The sequence below is a fragment of the Amphibalanus amphitrite genome, unplaced genomic scaffold, assembly GCF_019059575.1.
Source record: "Amphibalanus amphitrite isolate SeventyFive unplaced genomic scaffold, NRLGWU_Aamphi_draft 000234F_arrow, whole genome shotgun sequence".
Classification (NCBI taxonomy): Eukaryota; Metazoa; Arthropoda; class Thecostraca; order Balanomorpha; family Balanidae; genus Amphibalanus; species Amphibalanus amphitrite.
In genome coordinates this window covers 480,161-500,175 of record NW_024881729.1, presented here as the reverse complement: position 1 = coordinate 500,175, position 20,015 = coordinate 480,161, and the positions used below count along the sequence as shown (strand labels likewise).

Sequence of the window (20,015 nt, the reverse complement as noted above, 5' to 3'; positions counted from 1 at the left end):
GACGAGGGCGAGCCTCTAAATACAGGCAATCTATTTTTAGGTGGGATCTTATACGTGGGCATGCCTACTTGCATTTAATTCTGAAAGAGAAAAGTTTTAAAATAACAATTTTTTTTTTCAGATCAAATTTAATCTCACTGTAAGAAACGGTGTTGACTATTAATCGATGAATGTCGCCCCATTCATACGCAAAACATTTGGTCATTTCACTATATACCCGCATGCACCGCAGCAAAACGACAAACGAGCACAGACCAATGGTCAACCAACTTGCATGCAGCATCTCTAAACATCACGGAACGAAACACCCACACGCAAAAATACACGAACATAGCTATGGAATAATAACAATATAACCAGTAAAACGCCTTTTGGGCGAAGAACGAGCGAGCGAGATAGTGAGCCCTGCACGTGCGGAAGGGCGAGAGGGTGCTTCCAACGGGCTTGCGCAAAGCACCCTTCTAACTGGTCGCTAGCGGTGTGCCAAATTTGAACGCAATCGGCCCAGCCGTTCCTGAGATCTGGAAGCGGCATTCTGCACGTGCGCACGTGCAAACGGGGTCCAAAATGACTTTTGCACGGCACCCTACTAACTGGTCCCCAACCGTGTACCAAATTTGAGCGCAATCGGCCCAGCCGTTCTCGAGATCTGGAAACGCCCCCTGCACGTGCGCACGTGCAGTACCACCCTAATCGCAACACATGGGAATGCATTGCCTGGTGGGTGCCTACCTGTATGCCAAGTTTCAGCGAAATCGCCCCAGTAATTACCGAGTTACTGAAATGGGAACAAATTTGGCACCTCTTATTGTTGTATTTTGCACGTGCACTGGGGGTGACCCACATGCATCGAGACTATCCTATTTTGGGTAGAAGGGATGCTGCTACCCTACAAAAATTACCGCAAGTCAATCGCCCAAGCGGCTGCTGAGATATGAGCCTCTCAAAATCACTAATTTTGCAAAACAGCTTGAACACCCTTGACTTTTCACGTGGCACGTGCCACGACGGTCACTGAGATGTATCAAAAGTAGTCAATTACGGGGTAGAAGGGATGGGGCTACCCAACAAAAAAGACCGCAGGCCAATCGGTCCAGCGGTTGCTGAGATATAAGCCTCTCAAAAGCGTTACAGGCCGGGCCGGGCCGGGCCGGGCCGCTCATACTGAGATTTTTCCGTTATATTGAAAAGACTCACTTCGCTCGCTGCGCTCGCTCGCTCGTAATAAATGTCTGATAAATTTGCAAATTAACGCACGATCGATGCTCGCTCACCATGCATTTGGCATGAGTAATAAATTAAAGTTGTACTCTTTCCTCCGACTAATATCCTATCTAAAGCTCAGCAGCGAAAAGCCAGCACACCGCGCTGGCTCATCCCGGTTTATCAACGCAGGAGAACGTCGCCTCACAGCGTCCTCCCGTCCTGGCCTCCAGGACGGCGGCCAGCTTCTCCCACAGAGAGACCTCCGCCGTGGGGATCAGGGACGTCCCGACACTGTGAAAGGGGTCTCTGGTCAGTACGGGAACGGGGTCAAACATTAAACAATGCCATCAGCGAGAGATTACATTTTTTTGTCAGCCAATTGAAATATTCTTATCTTCATCCAAAATTATCTCGTGAGAAAATACTTTAATTATTTGGTGTACCTATTCGAGACCGAGTATCGAACGGCTACGTAATAGTCAGCGCCATGTCCGATATCTTGAATAAACGCTATTTACATGCATACGAGTCATTTGGTATTCCCAGAAACAGCCAAGCGATCAATTGCATAAATTATTGGACTTTTCGCTCTAAACAGCTATTTGTTTTTTAGATTGTTCGGCGTCCGCGCGATATAGGGATCATGCTGCGCCGCAATCACGCGTGTAGTGCGGAACAGTCTACCAGGAAAGAGACGTTAGTTCCTGGAGCATTAACTGACCGCTCGTAGGTATATGTGCCTACCATATATCAAGGGCGCCTTTTAAAAGCACCTACATATATTTCCGACATTTTGAATACCTTGATTTATTATTAATCCATTTCCTACTTCAAAATGCATTAATTACCTAAGCATACAATTACCCACTATGCAACCAATGCCCTTCGCCCCTCCCCCCCCCCCTCTCGACACAAACATCGGTCTTTTTGTATCGGTTCCGTTTACCGTCTCTCACCTGACGAGGTTATAGATGAGTCCTTTGTAGACCTCCTGCTGCTGCGCTCGGCTGTTGAGCTGACAGAGCCGGCGGGCCACGCAGCCTGACCTCTCCAGCACCAGCAGCCGGGAGGTGCTCAGCAGCGCCTCGGCTGCCAGCTCGGGCACCTCGTCCACGCTGCCCAGCAGGAAGGTCAGCTCGGACCAGAGTCCGACCTCTGCGGCACCTCCGTCTCTGCGGCCTCCGGTGCCGCCGCCCGTACCCGTGCCGCCGCCACCGATCGCCTGCTGTACCAGCAGTAACAGGAACGTGCCGAACGCTAGGAAACTGAGCCCCGTGAGCAGCATCCCGAAACTGGGGAGCAGCATGCCGCCGCCGCCCCCGTAGCCCATGGACGACCTGGCTGTCGCCGCGAGCAGACGGTTAGCCGGCCGCGCTAGGGACCGGGGCACGAGCGAGGGCGCCGCAGGGCCGGGCACGGTCAGCGCAGCGAGCATCATTGTCCTCCACAGACGCCGGGATGGAAACTTGGAGGACCTAGAGGTGATTGCCATAGCTCGCAGCACTGTCACAAGTCAACAAGTCGACTGGCAAGATATGTGCACTTCCATGCGCGCTTACACTTCAACGCATACGAAAGACCAACTCGCACTTCTTCAATTGAAGCACACACAAGAAACACCCGCTGGGCGGCATGCACAAATCTGACGCGATTGAGCCATGTGCGGCGCGTCCGGGACGGCTGCGGCGCACGTCCGTCCCGGCCGTATAGTGCAGGTGAAGTCTCACTCAGGAGCGCACAATTGACAACCGTTCTGGTACGGTGGTGACGAGGCGGAGCATTGGCGGCGGTGGCAGCGGCAACAACAGGAACGGCGAATGGGCGCACGGCGAACCCAGTCGACCGGGAGTCCCGGTGATGTGATGGCGGTGATGGCGGTGAAGATCCTCAACTGTGACCGGGTAACGGATGGGCGCAGCGACCACAAGTGGTTGATGCTTGCGTGAAGGCTATATGTAGTGGCAGACGGTTGGAAACTCACGTGAGGAAGGTCTCCCATGCGTGCTGGTTTGGAAATTCCAGTGCAAAGAACTTAAAACACAGCTCGGCGCTCGCCCATCGCTCATAGTAGTTTCACGGCTTGTTGCGGGTCAAAATGTTTCATTTTAATTGGTAAGCTTTCAATTGGTCCACTTTCAAACATTCATCAAAATTCGATCATCAGCATAATCTATCAATTTGTGCGCACACCAGTAGCCGATATTAGCTACGAATGTCGTGCCGTCTTTATAATGCAATGACATATATGTCATTGCCCACCCACCTATATGTGTACACACGCATGTGTGTATAAATAAATGTATGCGTGGGAATGGCGCGATCTGTTGTTTACCGTTTTGTACGCTATACCGCGCCATTCGCAAATGTCCCACAGTCGACTGCAAGCCCACCGTCTATGCGTCGTGCATACTTGGTGCATATGCCGCCTACACATCGTGCCTATAGCTTCAGCAATGTCTTATGGCACATACCGGCCCGGCAGAACGGTCCTCACTGTTAGGCGCTTACGCCAACGACTTCAGAATACCTCACCGCGACGACACGCTACGTTAATTATGGGACATTAGCCAGCATGACACTGGTTCGCTACGCACCGTCCTCGCTCGGGGAATTACGCCAAATTACGGCTGAAAAATGGGGCAAAATGAGCATCACAACAAACTCGAGCCCTCCTTCGCTATATGGTGTTCCACTCACAGCAGTGTGCTATCATTCCTTATTGCAGTTCGTGATATGGATTCATTGGACAAATAAAATAATGCAGTCAATAACATCAGAGCTAATGACGTCTTTTCTATCGTTCCATTTTCCTCTCAACAGTCTCAGCCATCATATTCGCATCACGCACGCCCTTGTATGAATGGCATGCGTTTCGTCTCGCTCCAGTTTTGTCAAAAGCCATGAAAATTATTGCTGCACTTTTAACGTGTTATGTGAGTCGGCTCTCCGTAATGCACAATAAATAAAGACGTCAAATAATAAACGACGTTTATTATATGAACATGCTAGGCCTGTTCTTTCATATAAGCGCATGATCGAACCATTGAAAGAAAGAGAAACATAATAAATTAACATACACTTAATTGAATCATATGTCCCAATGCGTAAAACATTCAACAAGTTAAACACTGTTCAATACACTATTAAAGAGACACGGCACTACCCTCTGCGCTATTTTTATCGTGGCGTTAAATTCACGCTCAGATAACATAAATACTTGAACGAATTATAAAGACCCTAGGAATTAAGCGATCTGATAATTGCAAAAACATTTAACAACATAAAAAGGAGCGTAGTGAATCTATGTCCCGCCATCCCAACTCTACTGTCACAGAGCCGTCTCGTTACATGGATTTGGAGCCACTACCCGAATGTACTCCACGAAAAATATGAAGCTAGCCTGTTGACCTAGTCCGTCTCGTCTCCATTTGTCTCTCCATCTGCAGAGCAAGACGTGCAACGACCATGAATCTAATCTGCAAACAGTAGTCGGAACAAATGCCTTGCAAACAGACAGTCACGGTAAATAGCTCGGTCTGGCCTCAGAGTGCAACAATAACTCCAGACGAGAAACTCAGACGATTTAAATGACCCTGTTTTTGCAGCGACTGTCGACGGCCCACAGCCAGCCCGTGACCCGGGCCCGCAGTTGGATTTGTAATGCCACTAAACATAGATTATATGGTGTCGTTTACACTGAATCAGCTGACGACCAGTTTGTGCAGGCCCGCGCGACTAGATGATCTCTGCCACCTGACCTTGACCTGACCTCAGGTCGGGTCAGCTGAGCAGCTTTCTGCGGCACGAGACCAGCACGAGAGGTCGCTGCTGTCGTCCGTTGCGTCCCATAGCGAAGCTCCCAGACTCAGGAGGTTCCAGACGGGTGCATCGCTCATGGCTGACTGAACCGCCCTGTAAAACGGTAAAATAAGCTGAACAGGGTCTACGTAATTTAGCGATGGAAAACCGCTAAAGCATATGTAAACAAGCTTTCCAAACAAATATCTTTTGTTCCCAGTATTGTATAGGGCAGGCTAACACCGAAAATGATAACATTGATAACGACACAAAATTTGTTTATTATTAAAACTTAAATACCTCATTGTTAAAATTTATAAATGCTTGCAGTACATATATGAATGCCCTATCACATAAAGTTACATAATAACATTTAGCAATAATTCTTTGAAACGCTAATTTTAAATTGAAGTGCCCCATTATACGGTTAGTTAACAATCTCCGGGGGTACTCACAGTACGGCGATGGCGGCGGCGATATCGGCTGGGCTGTCGACCCTGGCCCTCAGCTCGTGACACAGCGCCAGCGGGCGGCAGGTCAGGTCATCGGGCAGGGCGGCGACGGAGCCGGACAGCGAGCGGTAGGTGCCCAACAGGTGACCCACGGTGCTGGAGCCGGAGGGACAGGTCTGGTGGCTAATCTCGTCAGCAACCTCTTCACCACTTCCTTCAGCAAGGTGGTCAGCGTCTTCAGAAGCGTTTGCTTCGCTTTGGTCAAGATATTTGGTGGTGATGTTGGTGGCATGTTCTTGCTGCTGTCTGCTGGCTCCTTCAGCGTCATCAGTCAGGCCGTCTGTACAGCGTTCCGTCAGGATCTCTAGCTCGCGGAGCAGTCTGGATCCTGCGCCCGCCACCTGACCTCCTCCCTCCTGGGTCAGCGCGTCCACCACCCAGAGGTTTGCGGTGGTGTTACCAAGCACCTCTCCAAGGGCCACGGCACGCTCCGCCGCGAACAGCGCGAACGGAAGAACAACGAGCGCCGAGAGAAGGCCGTCCACCACCGACGACCTGCCGGTACCGGCGGGCAGACCGGCTCGGTCCTGGAGGATCGTCGAGTCCGGCTCACCCCAGTCCGTGTATTGCAGCACCTGACCTCTCTCATCAGCTCTGGTCCTATCCCAGCGCTCATCGCGCCTCAGAACACTTGGCAGAAGTGGGAATCGAATGGAGGGAACTCCCCAGTTGAGTGACGGGAATGTCGACATGCGCCGGAGGAAGCCTCCTAGCAGACCCATCTGCCAGTCGTACGCGGCGCGGAACGGAGCGCTGAGCCAGTCGAACGACGGGAACCGGTGCTCGGCCGGCCTGTGTGGCCTGTGAGGCCCGTGAGGTCCGTGAGGTCTGTGAGGTCTGTGAGGTCTATTGGGTCGGCGAGGATGGTCAAACTCGTCCAGCGTATCAGTTTCGGCCGGTGCCGTGCCGTAGTCCACTTCTGTGACCGGGTCGAGGGTGTGTGCGTCTAGAGCTGCCTCGCTCACGGCGCCGAAGCCGGAGACCTGCGGTGTGTAGGTAGTCGGAAACGGCTGGACGTCTATGGGCTCGGAGGGCCGTGTCCCATCGCGACGGTTCGGCGACCCGCGTAGAGTCGGCAACTGAGAGTTGTAGGGAGGACCGTACATCTGGCTTGGTCGTTTCCTGGGAGCTCCATATGTTTGACTGGGTCTGCTTGGAGTGTTGTATGAAGAGCTTGGCTTGGAATTCGGAGCACCGTTAGACGCGCTCGACGTAGACTTCGGTGGTCCGTATGATGCTTTGGGTTTACTCTTTGGTGGTCCATAAGATGTCTTGGGTTTTGACTTCGGTGGTCCGTACGAAGCATTTGGTTTGGATTTAGGTGGCCCATACGATGCGTTTGGTTTAGACTTGGGTGGCCCATACGATGCATTTGGCTTAGACTTTGGAGGTCCATACGAAGAGTTTGGCTTCGACTTCGGTGACCCATGCGATGGTTTCGGTTTTGCTTTTGGTGGTCCATACGATGGTTTTGGTTTTGCCTTTGGTGGCCCGTATGATGGCCTTGGCTTTCGTTTGGGCTTGGGAGGCCCATACGAAGGTCTGGGCCTTCGCTTAGACTTTGGTGGTCCATATGAAGGTTGAGGCTTTCGCTTGGGTTTCGGAGCTCCGTACGAAGGCCTTGGCCTGGGTGCTCCATATGACGGTCTTGGTCTCTTGCGACGTCGATGGGGTCTGTTCCTGTTTCGCCTGACGTGTCGCTCGTACCACCAGGGCGTCCTCCATGTCGTGAGGTACTCCCAGGAGGGGAACAGTCTGCGGATCCTCCTCCTCATGCCGTTCCAGATGCGGGACATCCGGGATACTATGCCGGCCCTCGGTATGGAGCTGGCTGCGGTCTGGTCTTCGTACCTGTACTCGTTGTCTCCGGCCGACCACCCGGAGTCGGAGCTAAACGCCGAGTCGTAGTCGCCGAGCTCGAGTCCATTCACTGATTCCAGCGCGTCCTGACTGGATTCGGCCGTCAGATCAGGGTCGCCGTAGATGGGGTGCGTGTCGGCCGTCTTTGTGATGACCAGCCACTGAGAGTCGCTGGTGCCCAAGTCACCTTTCGCCGAACCACCCGGACCAGGACTGGAGCCGAGCATTGGGGTCCACTGGAGGCTGTCGGCACAGGTACTGCACGGACCCAGTGGGGATCCGTCGTCTGACGGCCCTAAAATGGTGGAGGCGGTGGCCAGCTGATCCTCCAGGAATGGTTCCGAGCCGGCCTCGTAAGGGGCCTCCAGCCCCGTCTCCGCCACACTGGTGACTTCGGTGACCTCTGTGGCCTCGGTGCTGACCTCTGTGACGTTCGGACGGCGCAGCATCTCCTCGAAAATCGTGGCGAGCGTGTCTCGAACAGCCTCCTTAAAGCCGGTCCCGTTCGTGTCATGTTTCGTGCCGGTATCAACGATGGCTGCGTCACGTGCAGTCAACGAGGTGATGTATGATGTGAGGTTATCCACACGGTGAGCCGACAAGCCGTCTTTCGGTGGTGTGTTTGGGTATCCTAAACTGTTGACCTGCCTTAGGTCATCCCCTGCCGGCCAGGGCCACCCACGCTCCGGGAGACGGTAGCCGCTGACCAGGTCGTCCTGTCCCCGCGCTGTACTCTCTCCAGCTCCGCCATCCTCTGAGATCTCCTCGTCATCCTGCCACTGTATGACCCAGTCTGGACCGGCTGACCTGTCCACGGACATGTACCGCGATGGGGACAGGGCCGAGGCCACCGTCAGCGCGGCGGCTGAGCCGGAGCCGTGGTGTAGCAGCAGATCAGACAGGGTGGCTGGACCGAACACCGTCACCTCGTAACCTGGGCTTAACGTCAGCAGCGACAGCAACAGTGGAAGAACGGCCAGCGGCGATGGCTGCAGAAGGCGCACCATCGTCGAGCTAAAAGGCGAGACAGGTGGAGGGTTTCGCCCTTAAACCACGGAGCTTCACTTTTCACTGGAATTACATACCGATTTTGGTTGCGTCACGATGTTCAAGGTGACACACAAGGCTCAACCATGGGTCCAGTTTTCGATCCGTTCTTGATTGACTCACACCACGTCAGTGCCCGTCATTCTACACCTTCCAGATAACACCGTTCAGTTCAACCTCACTCTCGGCGTCCAACTCAGGAGTCAGCACCGTCGCTGCCGGCGGCAGTGCTGCCTCGACGCGACTGGTCACGGGCCGGGTCAGGACCCCGGAAGGTCCGGCCTCCGCCCCGCCCCGGCGCCCACACTCGCTACCGCTACCACCACCAGCGGCCCGAGCAGCCATTAGTTCACCCAAACGCAGCTGGGGCGTGCAACTGGTGCGCCGGTGGCACGGGGCCACGGCACCGGACCAGTGGGACACGGCCGGCCACGGGCGGCGACGGAACCGTCACGAAACGGTCCGAGCCGGAGCGCAGCGGCACGGAATCGGTCACGGAATCGGTCACGGAACGGTTACGGAAACGGTCACGAATGGTCACCGAGCCGTCATGGAGCCGAGACGGAAACGGCGAGGAGTCGTCACGAAAGCAACGGCAAGTATACAGTTGTATATTTACACAAGCTGGACAGAGTCACAAGACAGCCTGGTGTATCGTCAACATCACGCGAACATAAGACAAAAAGTGAAATAATGAAACGACTGTTACGTTCTGAATGGCATGTCGGAGGCATGCGTGAGCATGAAAAGGGTGGATCCTGGGTGACCTGGATCAACTCACAAACCTCGTGCGTGCGCTGGTCGCACGGTGCATCGAAGATAGCGCTACACCGCTCCATCATTAGAGTCCGAAGAGGCGCGCCCGAAGGAGGCCATCTGTCTCAGAGACTGTGGCCGCTCGGAGCGGATTGTCACGAGTCGTTAGACGGCGCTCGTCACTCACTAACACGCACTCCGTCACAGTGAGTGATTGAAACTCGAAGAAACTCCCCGCGGCGGCCAACAAACGGCCTGGCGCGTGTAAAACAATCACGCAGCTGGCAGCCGTCCGTGGAACATAAATTGTAGGCGAGCGCTAAACGATCTCTTCTCTAGCTTCTAAGTAGACGCGACCCACATTCATGATAAAAAATGAGCAGCAAAAGCGTTATTTTATTAAAACATATGAGAGCAATGCGACGGTAATAGCTGGCTAAATTGCTACCACCCAAATTACATTATTCATCAATCATCATCTGTCCAAAGAACGCATTGCAAATTGTACACATGTGTTATGCAGTGCACAATGCACATGGTTATAGTTGCAAATTTGAACCCGGCTAATGATAACGCACATAAAATAAATTGCATTTTCTCGCAGCTTCGATATCCTAATTCTCCGATAAACGGGGTCAGACGTCCTCCAATTTCACTCATTTCCTACCGTTGAAGTCCGGAGTGCGAATAAAACTGTTTGTAGATTTTATCATTATATATCTCTGAAACAAGATAAAGCATTGTTTAGCCGATACACTTGGTAAAAAATAACCACTGAAGGGTTTAACGGTCAAGTTCTTTAACCCGCGCCCAGATGGGGTCTGCCGAGCAACGCGGTCTGATGGGGGGGGGGGGCATTTTGGCCCCCCCCCCTCAGATCTCGAGAACCACACAACATAGCGACAAGCGGTAAACGGTGTTGGATAGCCCCAACGGGGAACTTCCTTGTGACCCAATTTCATTGACCTCGGTCAAACCGATGACGTCACAGGTCAGGTCAAAGGTCGAATTTTCACCGTTTACAGGCATTTCAAGAAATGCGTTGTAAAATCGAGTAAAATGCATTTCATTGAAAATCATCGATGGAGAAATGTTCTTCAAACACATATTTTGCTATTTGAGGTCACTGATACCAGGTCAGGTCACAGAGGTCAGGTCACTGGGGGGGGGGGGGGGGGGGGGGGTCACAATATGAAAGTGTCGTGTGATACATGTTTTATGGTCCATTTTGCATGACAAATGCGATTATGTGGGTCAGACAGACTTTAGGGCCAGCTTAGGTCACGTTTTGGTCAAGGTCAGGTCAAGGTCAGGTCAAGGTCAGGTCAAATTAGGTCAAATTTCAAAGTTGATATTTTTGCATAAAATGGGTATCGATTCGATGCAGCTCGTCACGGGGAGTTCAATGGTGGTCTCCGTTTTGCGCTACGAGGTCTAGAATTGCAAAAAAAATTGAGTTCAAAAATTTGACGTCATCAATTTGTAACAGTTTTTTCGCTATAACTTGGCCAAAAAAAGAGGTATCGATCTAAAATTTGGTATGTATATCGAAGAGCGCAGGGACTATCACATATATTCCGGTTTTTTCGAAATTCGAATTTTTTTGGAATTTTTTTGAGTTTTTCTAAAAAAATCATTTTTTTTATTTTTGGGGGTCAAAATCCACAAATTTCGGAAATCCGAGATAGCAGTTTTGTAGCGCCGTCTTTTCTCTACACAACCACATAAAGAACTTTAAAATTGCTTGCTAACTGTAGAATTGGTGAGCGTTTCAAGATGTCATGTTTTTTGCTCATTTTTGCTCGAACATGACCTCAGTTTGACCTCAATAACTCCTGACCTGAGGTGACCTGTGACTTGAAATTTTGTGTGAAGGTGTCAAATTGATGCCCGGTAAGGTACCAAAAATTTGGCGGCGCTGCGCGCCGCCGTTTTCTCGCTATTTAAGAAAAACCACAGGGGGGGCCAAAATGGCCCCCCATCAGGGCGCGGGTTAATTTAGTTTATAAATGTGCCTATACGTTACTGGGTTCCCGTTTAAAATGTACCTACCTCGAAATGAAAACTGTTACTGCGCTTGCCGCATTAAATACGTTTAAAATGTGTAGAGTCGGCGCGGTTACAAAGGTTACTTGATAATCTGGAATATCAAACGTCTCTTACAATAATGATAAAATAGCCGAAAAGTGTTTTATTTATAAAATTTAGGTGCATGCATCATATATAGCGATGAGATGTTTCCATGAATTATATTGTGAACATTACACAATGCCTCATAATGTTTATAGCTAGCCTAATTGAATCACAAATGTGCTTTGCCAACCACATCGTACCGTAAGTGCGCGTGCAGGTGGTGTCCGAGCGGCCCCAGCAGAGTGCAGGCCACTCTTAAACCACACTCGGCCTCCTCTCGCTCTGCCGAGAGTCCTCGGCGGCGGCGTCCTCTCCTCTGAGGACAGCCATTCTCGGAGGACGGAGAGACAGGAGGACTGCCGTGAACAGCGAGCGACCTGCGGCACAATGCCGTAACCGGCAGTAGGTATATGTTGATCGGACGAAAGTTATATTGATCGGACTGCTTATTTGCTAATGAACATATCATATACTTATCACAAAAACATAAATATAAAATTACTAGATGTAGAATTATTATATAACAAGGATATTATACGGCAACTACTAACATTTCTGTAGGTAACAGTATAAGTAAAGTGAATCGAATGAATCGACCGATTAATCGAATCGATTATCGTACCAGCTGCGGACCATGTCCTCCAGCTCCCGCTGCCTCTCCTTCATGTGAGCCCGGAACGACCTGCGCCGTCTCCGTCTCCGTCTCCGTCTCCTTCGACGGCCCGGCGGCATGATGTTCACCTGTGGGTAGAGAGAGAGAGAGAGAAAAAAAAAACGGTGCATGCAACATGTTCAACTTGCTGCTTTAAATACAAGTGAAGCAGAGTGCCTGCTGGAAGACCTATAATGTGCAGATTAAACGGTTGGACATTTCTTTCTTATCGTACATCAATAAACAATAATAAACGGTTATACAATAATAAACGATTGATTATCAAACGTTAAACGGTAGAATCCATAAATAATTACACGCCAAATTGATGGTTTTTCACAAAACTTCATAATTATTAAGCATGTAAGGTGCTTATCCAAAAATTCGAATGAAATTGCCTCTAATATATCATATAAAATATATTTCCAAAATATATTTGATGTAGGTACTTTGCAGGGGCGTCGCCACGGATTTTTGACTGGGGGGGACGGATTGGCTGACTAAAAACCCAAAAGCTAGTTACCGTACAATTTCAGGCCTATGCACTACTTATAACGCATACACAATACACATGTTCTCATGTTCTCGCGTGGAGGCGTTATTAGTCACACTCTTTTCTATCTGTGCATGAATTGGCGGCGCGAAGCGCCGCGAAAATTGGCAAAAACTCTTTGCAAAACAGTCCCAAAAGGCATAAATTTTGCATCCCGAGTAATAAGTTTGATACCAGGACAGTTAGGATCTGGTCACCAAGTCCAGCAGCCCTGCCTCTAAAAAATCGTGTGGTCCTCTGTCAACCATAGGTACAGCTTATTTCCAAGAAGTTTGAAACTCTGTGCAGTGTAGCTGCAGGACCGCGGGGTCGGAGTCGACTTCGGTCGTAGTCGACGGTTTTGGTCGGATACGGAGTTGGAGTCACCAAAGTCGTACCAGACTTCAACTCTGAAGTCAGAGTCAACGTCATCCCCGAGGATGGGTCGGATAAAAGCTGGAGATTCTGTTGGCTGTGGTGATTGAAGGCCGGGTCATGGTAAGACCAATGTAGGACCATACTGAGTATTACATCCTCTTGGGCTCTCTCAGACCAGGACGAGGTCCTCTCACCCTCAAGCATCAAGCGTTCAAAGGACATGGTGAGACCTTCTGCTGTCGGATGGCCTTGAACGGGAAGAGGGCCGTTTGAGAGTGAGCTGAAGGTCTTGACTATTACGAATATCCTACATAAAATGTGTGGTCTTTGCAAGCTTGAGACTTTGGGACAGATCTTCAGCCCTTGTTGAATATGGTCGCCCCTACAACTGGAGCTTTGGCTCCCTATCGAGGACCTGGGACGGACAGTCCAGAGCTGCACCTCGTAGGTAATGTTATCTTTTAACGTGCCAAGAAATGTTCAAAGAGACAAAAGCATCACATCACATGTTTTTCACTCCGATGCGGGCCGAGGGATGCCGTGATCGGAGATGGGGTGGGGACTCCGAGCGATTTTTTAAAAGCCGGAGTCAGAGCTACCAAAATCAATCTACTCCGCAGCCCTGCAAGCAAGTGCAGTGTCAGCAATTCGCATGATTCAATTTGTATACGAGTAGGTATCCGCAATTTCATCCCAAAACGACAATACACCAATTTCGTTGATCACTTTTTTAATCATTCATGAGGATATTTTTGCGGGGGACGTCCCCCCCGGATTCCTCGACTGGGGGGGACGCGTCCCCCCCGTCCCCCCCGGTTTCGACGCCCATGGTACTTTGTTACTTTATTATTCGAAGGACATCCTTACCTGATTTGCGTTGTTGCTGTTCAAGTTGGCGTTCACATTATTATTGTCCAGATTGTTGTTATTATTATTGTTGTTGTTATTATTGTTATTATTGATGTTGTTATTGATATTCAACACCAGCGTCATTATGCCCACGACGAAGCTGAGATAGTTGAAGCTGTTGAATCCGGACAGAATTCCGCCTGTGTTCACACACGGTCGTTTCTTGTTGTTTTTCTTCATGTAGAGGACGGGCACGCGGCGCCGGGTCCTCGAGCGCAGCCCGAGCCTCTCTGTCGCTGTGGTGGAGTTGGTCACAGGTGCTCCGACCTGCCGAGGCTCCTGCAGCTCTCCAGGGGATGTAAGGGACCGGTCAGGGATCAGACCCTGCTCCTCCCAGACTGCAATGTGCCGGGACAGTTCCATTTCGAGCTGCATCTCCAGACTTGTCACCGATCCACCTGAACTACCCATTGCTGCAGAACCACTCACTGTACACATTGTCCACAATGTCCACACTGTCCACACTGGCCGCACTGTCCACATGTTGCTCGTACTGTGGACTGAAAGACCACGCTACAGCCTCGATCCACCGCCGTCAAAAATCGGTTACCGAATCGCTGAACTCCTCTGAGCTACACCCGACACAGCCAGCGGGCACTGCAGTCGGCTCGACTCTCAAGGAGTGCTGACAGCTCGGCTCGCCGGAGTAGCAGTCCGCTAAACTCGGCACCACGCTAACGGTGATGTTCGCAGACCGTTCTATAGACCTGGGTGTTACGAGTGGTGTGCGCCTACTCAACGGTATTTAGGCATAGCGTACCTAACCGTTCACATCCTGCAGCGATGCTGCATAATGCATATACCTACCGGAGATTGACGATTGTAGTGACTCCGTTCACGAGGAGAACTGGAGAAGATGGATTCAGGATTAGGTAAGCGGAACATAGCGGCACAACGATTATGTTCTCTAGTTCAGAGTTCAGCACACATGAAGAGCAGTTCACGCATGGTTAGACGGTCACCACCTGGGTCCTGGGCTGTTAGACGGATATAAAATAAAACTAGGACAGTGAGCTCAGCGGTGACCGGACCCGTGCTAGACCGGACTCTGCTCGGCAGGACACCGGGCGGGGCTAACCTTCCCCTATGTGAGCTCCACGAAAAAAAAAAAACAACTGCAAACTGGCCCATACCTGACGGTGTCTCTGTAACGGAACCGAGTGATTACCCGCTGTATGGAAGGCATGGATTCAGACACTATTGGGCCGGACCGTTTCAGACCGCGGGCCCGGCCCGTAAGCGAACAGGTCATGGTCTGATTCTGCCCACGACCGTGAGGACCGGGCCAGCAAGGTCTCAGTCCTCACCGATTGTAGCTAACCATACCGGTCAACGGCAAAACAGACCATCTCTGACTGGGCCTTATCTGACCAATGTATCTCAATAAAAGATTGTGGCTACCGCCTACCACACCGCATACATACGGCACAGGAACTTCGCTAACTAAGCGTGCCCTTATCGGCCTCTCTAAACGGACGCTCTAGTCTCTGGCCAATATAACCGATCATCTCTGACTTAAGCACTGTAAGCGCAAACGAAAGAGAGAAGTTGGCTCGGTGAGCCTTTCTGGTGATGCTCCTATTGAACCGCATAATGCTGGGGACGAGTCCAGCATTATCCGCATAATGCTGGACTGAATAGATGCGCTCTTTCTCCATATCTTCATTTAGTAGCAGATACCTTCTACTCACTCTACATGTATTACGCATCTGCTACGTGGACTGGCGCAAACATTTTTGCGTGTTTCTTCATGTTGTTATTTACATTTGGTATTTAGGTCACCGTGGTATTTAGGTTCAGGTTGGACGCCGGTGAAGCATATTTACGTCTGGACAACGAGTTGCGGGGAAAAGTGCTGATTGTGTTGCAGTTTTAGGAGCCGGTGATTAGGCTGGATTTTTGGGTTACTTTTTCGTTCCGATTCATGTATGTCATAGTGTTTGGCTTTTGAATATTTTAGTTCTTTCAGATAAATATTACTTGCCTTACAACTTTTGTAAAAACGTTTCATTTTTATAAGCCGACGTTCAGAGTCCTAAAAATACATCAGCACTACAATCATTGTAAACAAACAAATGGAGCAGCACGTCTTGGCTCTGTTCCAAGGCCATTTTTTAGTTTATCTGGTGGTTTTCTTGCTCTTGTACGTCGTTTTGTTGGATGTTTTGAATCCTTTAAGATTGATTATATCATATTTAAGAAGCATGTTGACTGAAAACAATCTGAAGTATCCAGGAGGCTGACAGAGGTCCTGACTACTGAGCAATATCAATATCAAGTTGAACAAGTTATGAAATTTTGGTTGATAAACGCAAGTTGATCGGGCTCATATATCAGCAAGAAAAAGTAAAATTAAAAGAGCTTATTGTCCAAAAACAAGCTATAATATTGCAGAACTTGGAGCAATACTGAAGAGCACCCTGAGCAGGATCATGCCAGAAAATGTTGACTGATGAGCGCATATTGATGTATTGGTATGAATATTGAATGATAACTTACAACAGCAAGATAAATTAGTGCTAACTATCAAGGTAAAATCTAGAATGAATGGACTTGGGCAGTTTTACTATGCTTAGATGCTATGCAGATTGTAATGTGCATCAGGTACTCAGTGTCTGGCAAATGAAACATGCAATCATTACATTGCTACTGGAGGAGAAAGCTTGGATCACTAAATCCACTTTATGTTGATTTTGATGTTAATCATCATCACTGTATTTCTTGAAAAAAGGATTGTAGTAAAATTGTCAATGTGACAATCCATGCAACGATGTGATCATATGTGTTCATAGTCATTCGTGATAGTCATTATTGGTCCAATATACAATGGCAAAGCTCTCAGTCTCAGCGTTTCTTCCTGTGGATGGCCAGCAGTGACTCAGAGCTTAGAAGTATTAGTTTTCTTCACAGGGCTGGGATAAAAAGTACTGAGGGTAATCTTCCACCAAGGAACTCTACTTTGACATGGTATGAGATGTAGGCACAAGTAGGTAGGTGCTCAGTTCCTATAGTCAGTAGTTGTGTATGTTTAGTCGGGTATGCTTAGATTAGATTGTTAGTTTTTTAATTTGCCAAATGTCCATAAAAATGTGACCTGAGCAATGAGCATAGGTACCTGAACCTGACTAACCTGACAGCTGACCTAACCTCAATCATCACACATATTTGCAGCCTACCCAAGACCTGCATGGCAGTAGCACCCAGTTATAGGTACCTAGGTACTCACCCTAACTCAATCTTACCTGCTAACCTTCAACTTGCCAAAAGTTAGCTCACATTTCCAAGCTGCATCCAGGGAAACAGTCAACTGAGGAACTGGCTCATTGGGTGGCTGGTGTGAGTCTGTGCATTTGAAGTGTTTCTTCTCTGAAGCTGCTCTGCACTGCTGTATGTCATGTTAGATGCTCAGAAAATGTGGGAAATGATTACTAAGCTACTTTAGTGCTTTGTTAATGCTCGAGACGTGAACAAGTACAGATCCTGCAGGGTACAGCTATGAGTTAGGTGCTAGGTGGGTGAGTATGTTATGTGAATGTGCTGTTCCCTGTTTGACCGTAAGTATACAAACAAGCACAGGGTCACAGTTATATTCAATCTCCACATAAACATACAACAAAAACGGTCATATAGCCTAACTCCGAACACACCACAGATAACTTAAGCCTTTGCAGGCACAAAAATGTTTTGATTAACAGGACAGGTTTACAATATATCCTCTGTCCTTGGGGGATCTTGCTGCCAAGTTGAGGTATGATGACTGAACTTCAGGATTGATCAACCTTTTCTTAGCCACTGCTTATATACGAGAAAGACCAAATGCTTGTTTGTAAACTGCGTTGAAAATTTAATGATCCACCTTCAATTCTGACATGAAGGCACAAATGAAATAGTTCCCTCTCCTTTTGGAATACACAAAACAAAATATTTAATAAATTTTAGTGGATGGACAAGAGCAATTAGCATAGCTTTCCCTCAAGTTAACTTCTGGCACTGTTGATGAATTACACTGACGCTTATTCGCTTCATATTTTGTAACAACCGCGCCGTGAAACGCGCTAAAACTGCAATATAACAGCACTATATGCTTCTTGACAAAATGCAATACTGTTAAAAATTTAGCCCTGATGGCATTCATTCTTGGTGGAAAGGTAATTACAAAATATTTTGTAGTAACTATTAAATTCCGGCCGAAGACAGTGCACGGTTTAAAAAAGAATCGTTCCAATGACGGTCCATTCTTGCGGTCCTGAAATCGCCACTATTTCCGGCCTCTCCAACGCAACTCGTTGTCCAGACGTAAATATGCGCCGGTGAAAACAGGGCGCCGGAGGGCATATTAGTCACGTGACATTTGGAGCTTATCCCCCTCCGTGGGCCTTCTACATACCAAACGTCACGTGTAAATTTCACGAACCTTGATCAAATCGCCCCAGGCGCCCTGTTTTCACCGTCGTCCTTCAGGTTGGGCTTGTCTTACTTACTTACTTACGATGTACGAGAATTTTGAAGGCCCTTAGGCCTGTGGGACTCTGACTTATCGAGCTCCATGACGATATCACTGCCTCAGTCATTGGAGTGGATGGTGTAGAGGAGGTGGGACCAGTGGCGGTCGAGCCTGGACTTGAATTCGTTCAGGGATCGCGCTTCAACCACATGAGCAGGAAGAGCATTCCAGTGGGCTCTGGTATTAACTGGATAATTCGCCAGCTGACGCCGTATGGTGGCGCTAGTGGAGCAGCACCATATGACGTCAGCAGAAAACACCGTGAGCAGCTATGAAATGGGAACGAGCACCACGGAAATATCGAAAGGTGATGGACATGTACTGACTTTGGTCATTCAAGTACCACCAACACCATACAAAAACCATATAATATTATCAAGACTGATTCTGGAATCGATTTGTTCGGGTATTTAAAACACACAAAAAATGTTTGTTACCGAATTCTGAAACAGTATAAGGATATTCTTGTTCCTTACTTTTGCCTTGTGGAGTACTTTTACTTGCTTTCTAGTGCGCCCATCACTATCTTGAAATCTGGATTGCAACGCTGTAGGAAAACTTTATTTCATTTGTCATTTCTTCCACTTTTGAGCAGTGATAATTTATTTGGGTTTATACATTCAATAATGAAGACGGCTCCTAACTTTTTAGGGATCTGCAGTGGCTCTGAGAGTAAAATCAGATATTTTCTAGAAACTTGAGGCCACTATTTTCTTATATGCTAGATAATATACAAATATTGACATGTAAAGAATGATACGGGTGTATAATTCTGCATAAATATCAATTCAAAGTATTTAAATTTTTCAAGAACCTTTTTAATTCTTCCATAATGACTTCTTTCAATACAAGCTGGAAGCAATTTCAATCAATAAAGCAGCACAAGGCAGTACATTGAGCTACAATGATCCATAACCAATCGGCACCTGCAATTTGATTGATCTTCGAGATGTACCCTGCCTGTTTCCTGACTTTCCCTTTTCGTTGTACTGGGTGAAGTGAATATTCTGTGAATATTCTTCTGACAGTCAGTTTTTAATCCTACATTATGTTGTCAATCAGATTTAATTGGTTCAAAAACCGTCGTAGTCCGTCTCATTCGCAGTCTACATCTCCACATGCGCACCCATACATGCTCAAAATTTTCACTACGTATGTACTATGTACCCTGCAGCGTATCCTGATGAAAAATGTTTTGTTGAAATCAGAGACACTTCCCAAGGTAGGCCATAGTACATGGCCATATATTTAAGTCAAAACAGATAAACAGATAAACACAATTCCAATCATCAAGTCAACCAGCATCGACAATCTGCACATAAGTTCTAAACCTATTGTAAGACTACTTTGTATTCAAACTTTGTATTGCAGAAGGGTGGAAGCTGCATGGAATTATGCGACAATTTCAGCGTGCATCCACGCTCGAAAGAGCAGGGTTAATTGTAACAATGTCAATACCATAATAACGTAATTGTAGGTGTTGTGATTCGGTTGTCTCTTGTCTGTGCTGGCCATTGCGCGGGCGGTCCAGCGGCGGAACTCGGCTTCGCCGCCGTGGCGCGCTGGCAGTTGCTTCTTCTTCTTCTTCTGCATCCCATTGCCAACCCGCTCAGGGGGGCGGCGGCGCAGGCGGGTCGAGCGGCGGCTCGGTCCGCCCAACATCCTCGATGAAGGTGACGACCTTCGTCGCCGGGCCGCCGAGGACGTCGACCAGGCGAGGGTCGACAC

At 48.7% G+C, this 20,015-nt stretch overlaps 1 protein-coding gene across 1 annotated transcript; it reads right to left on the bottom strand.

Annotated features, from left to right (window-relative positions):
* Positions 1–4,182: 4,182 nt before the first annotated feature.
* LOC122385866 lies at positions 4,183–15,353 on the bottom strand. Its single transcript, XM_043374450.1, has 4 exons — positions 11,935–15,353; positions 11,513–11,689; positions 5,460–9,901; positions 4,183–5,118 (listed from the first exon to the last, which is right to left on the bottom strand). Exons 3-4 carry the CDS (start codon positions 8,381–8,383, stop codon positions 4,977–4,979), a joined length of 3,066 nt encoding a protein of 1,021 aa, XP_043230385.1. The 5' UTR covers positions 8,384–9,901; positions 11,513–11,689; positions 11,935–15,353; the 3' UTR covers positions 4,183–4,976.
* Between the last annotated feature and the right edge of the window lie 4,662 nt (positions 15,354–20,015).

Coding starts and splice junctions, on each gene's coding strand:
- LOC122385866 (XM_043374450.1), bottom strand. CDS start 8,383: ATGGTGCGCCTTCTGCAGCCATCGCCGCTGGCCGTTCTTCCACTGTTG. Junction 5,119..5,459: donor GCCGCCGCCATCGCCGTACT/GTGAGTACCCCC, acceptor ACCGTTTTACAG/GGCGGTTCAGTCAGCCATGA.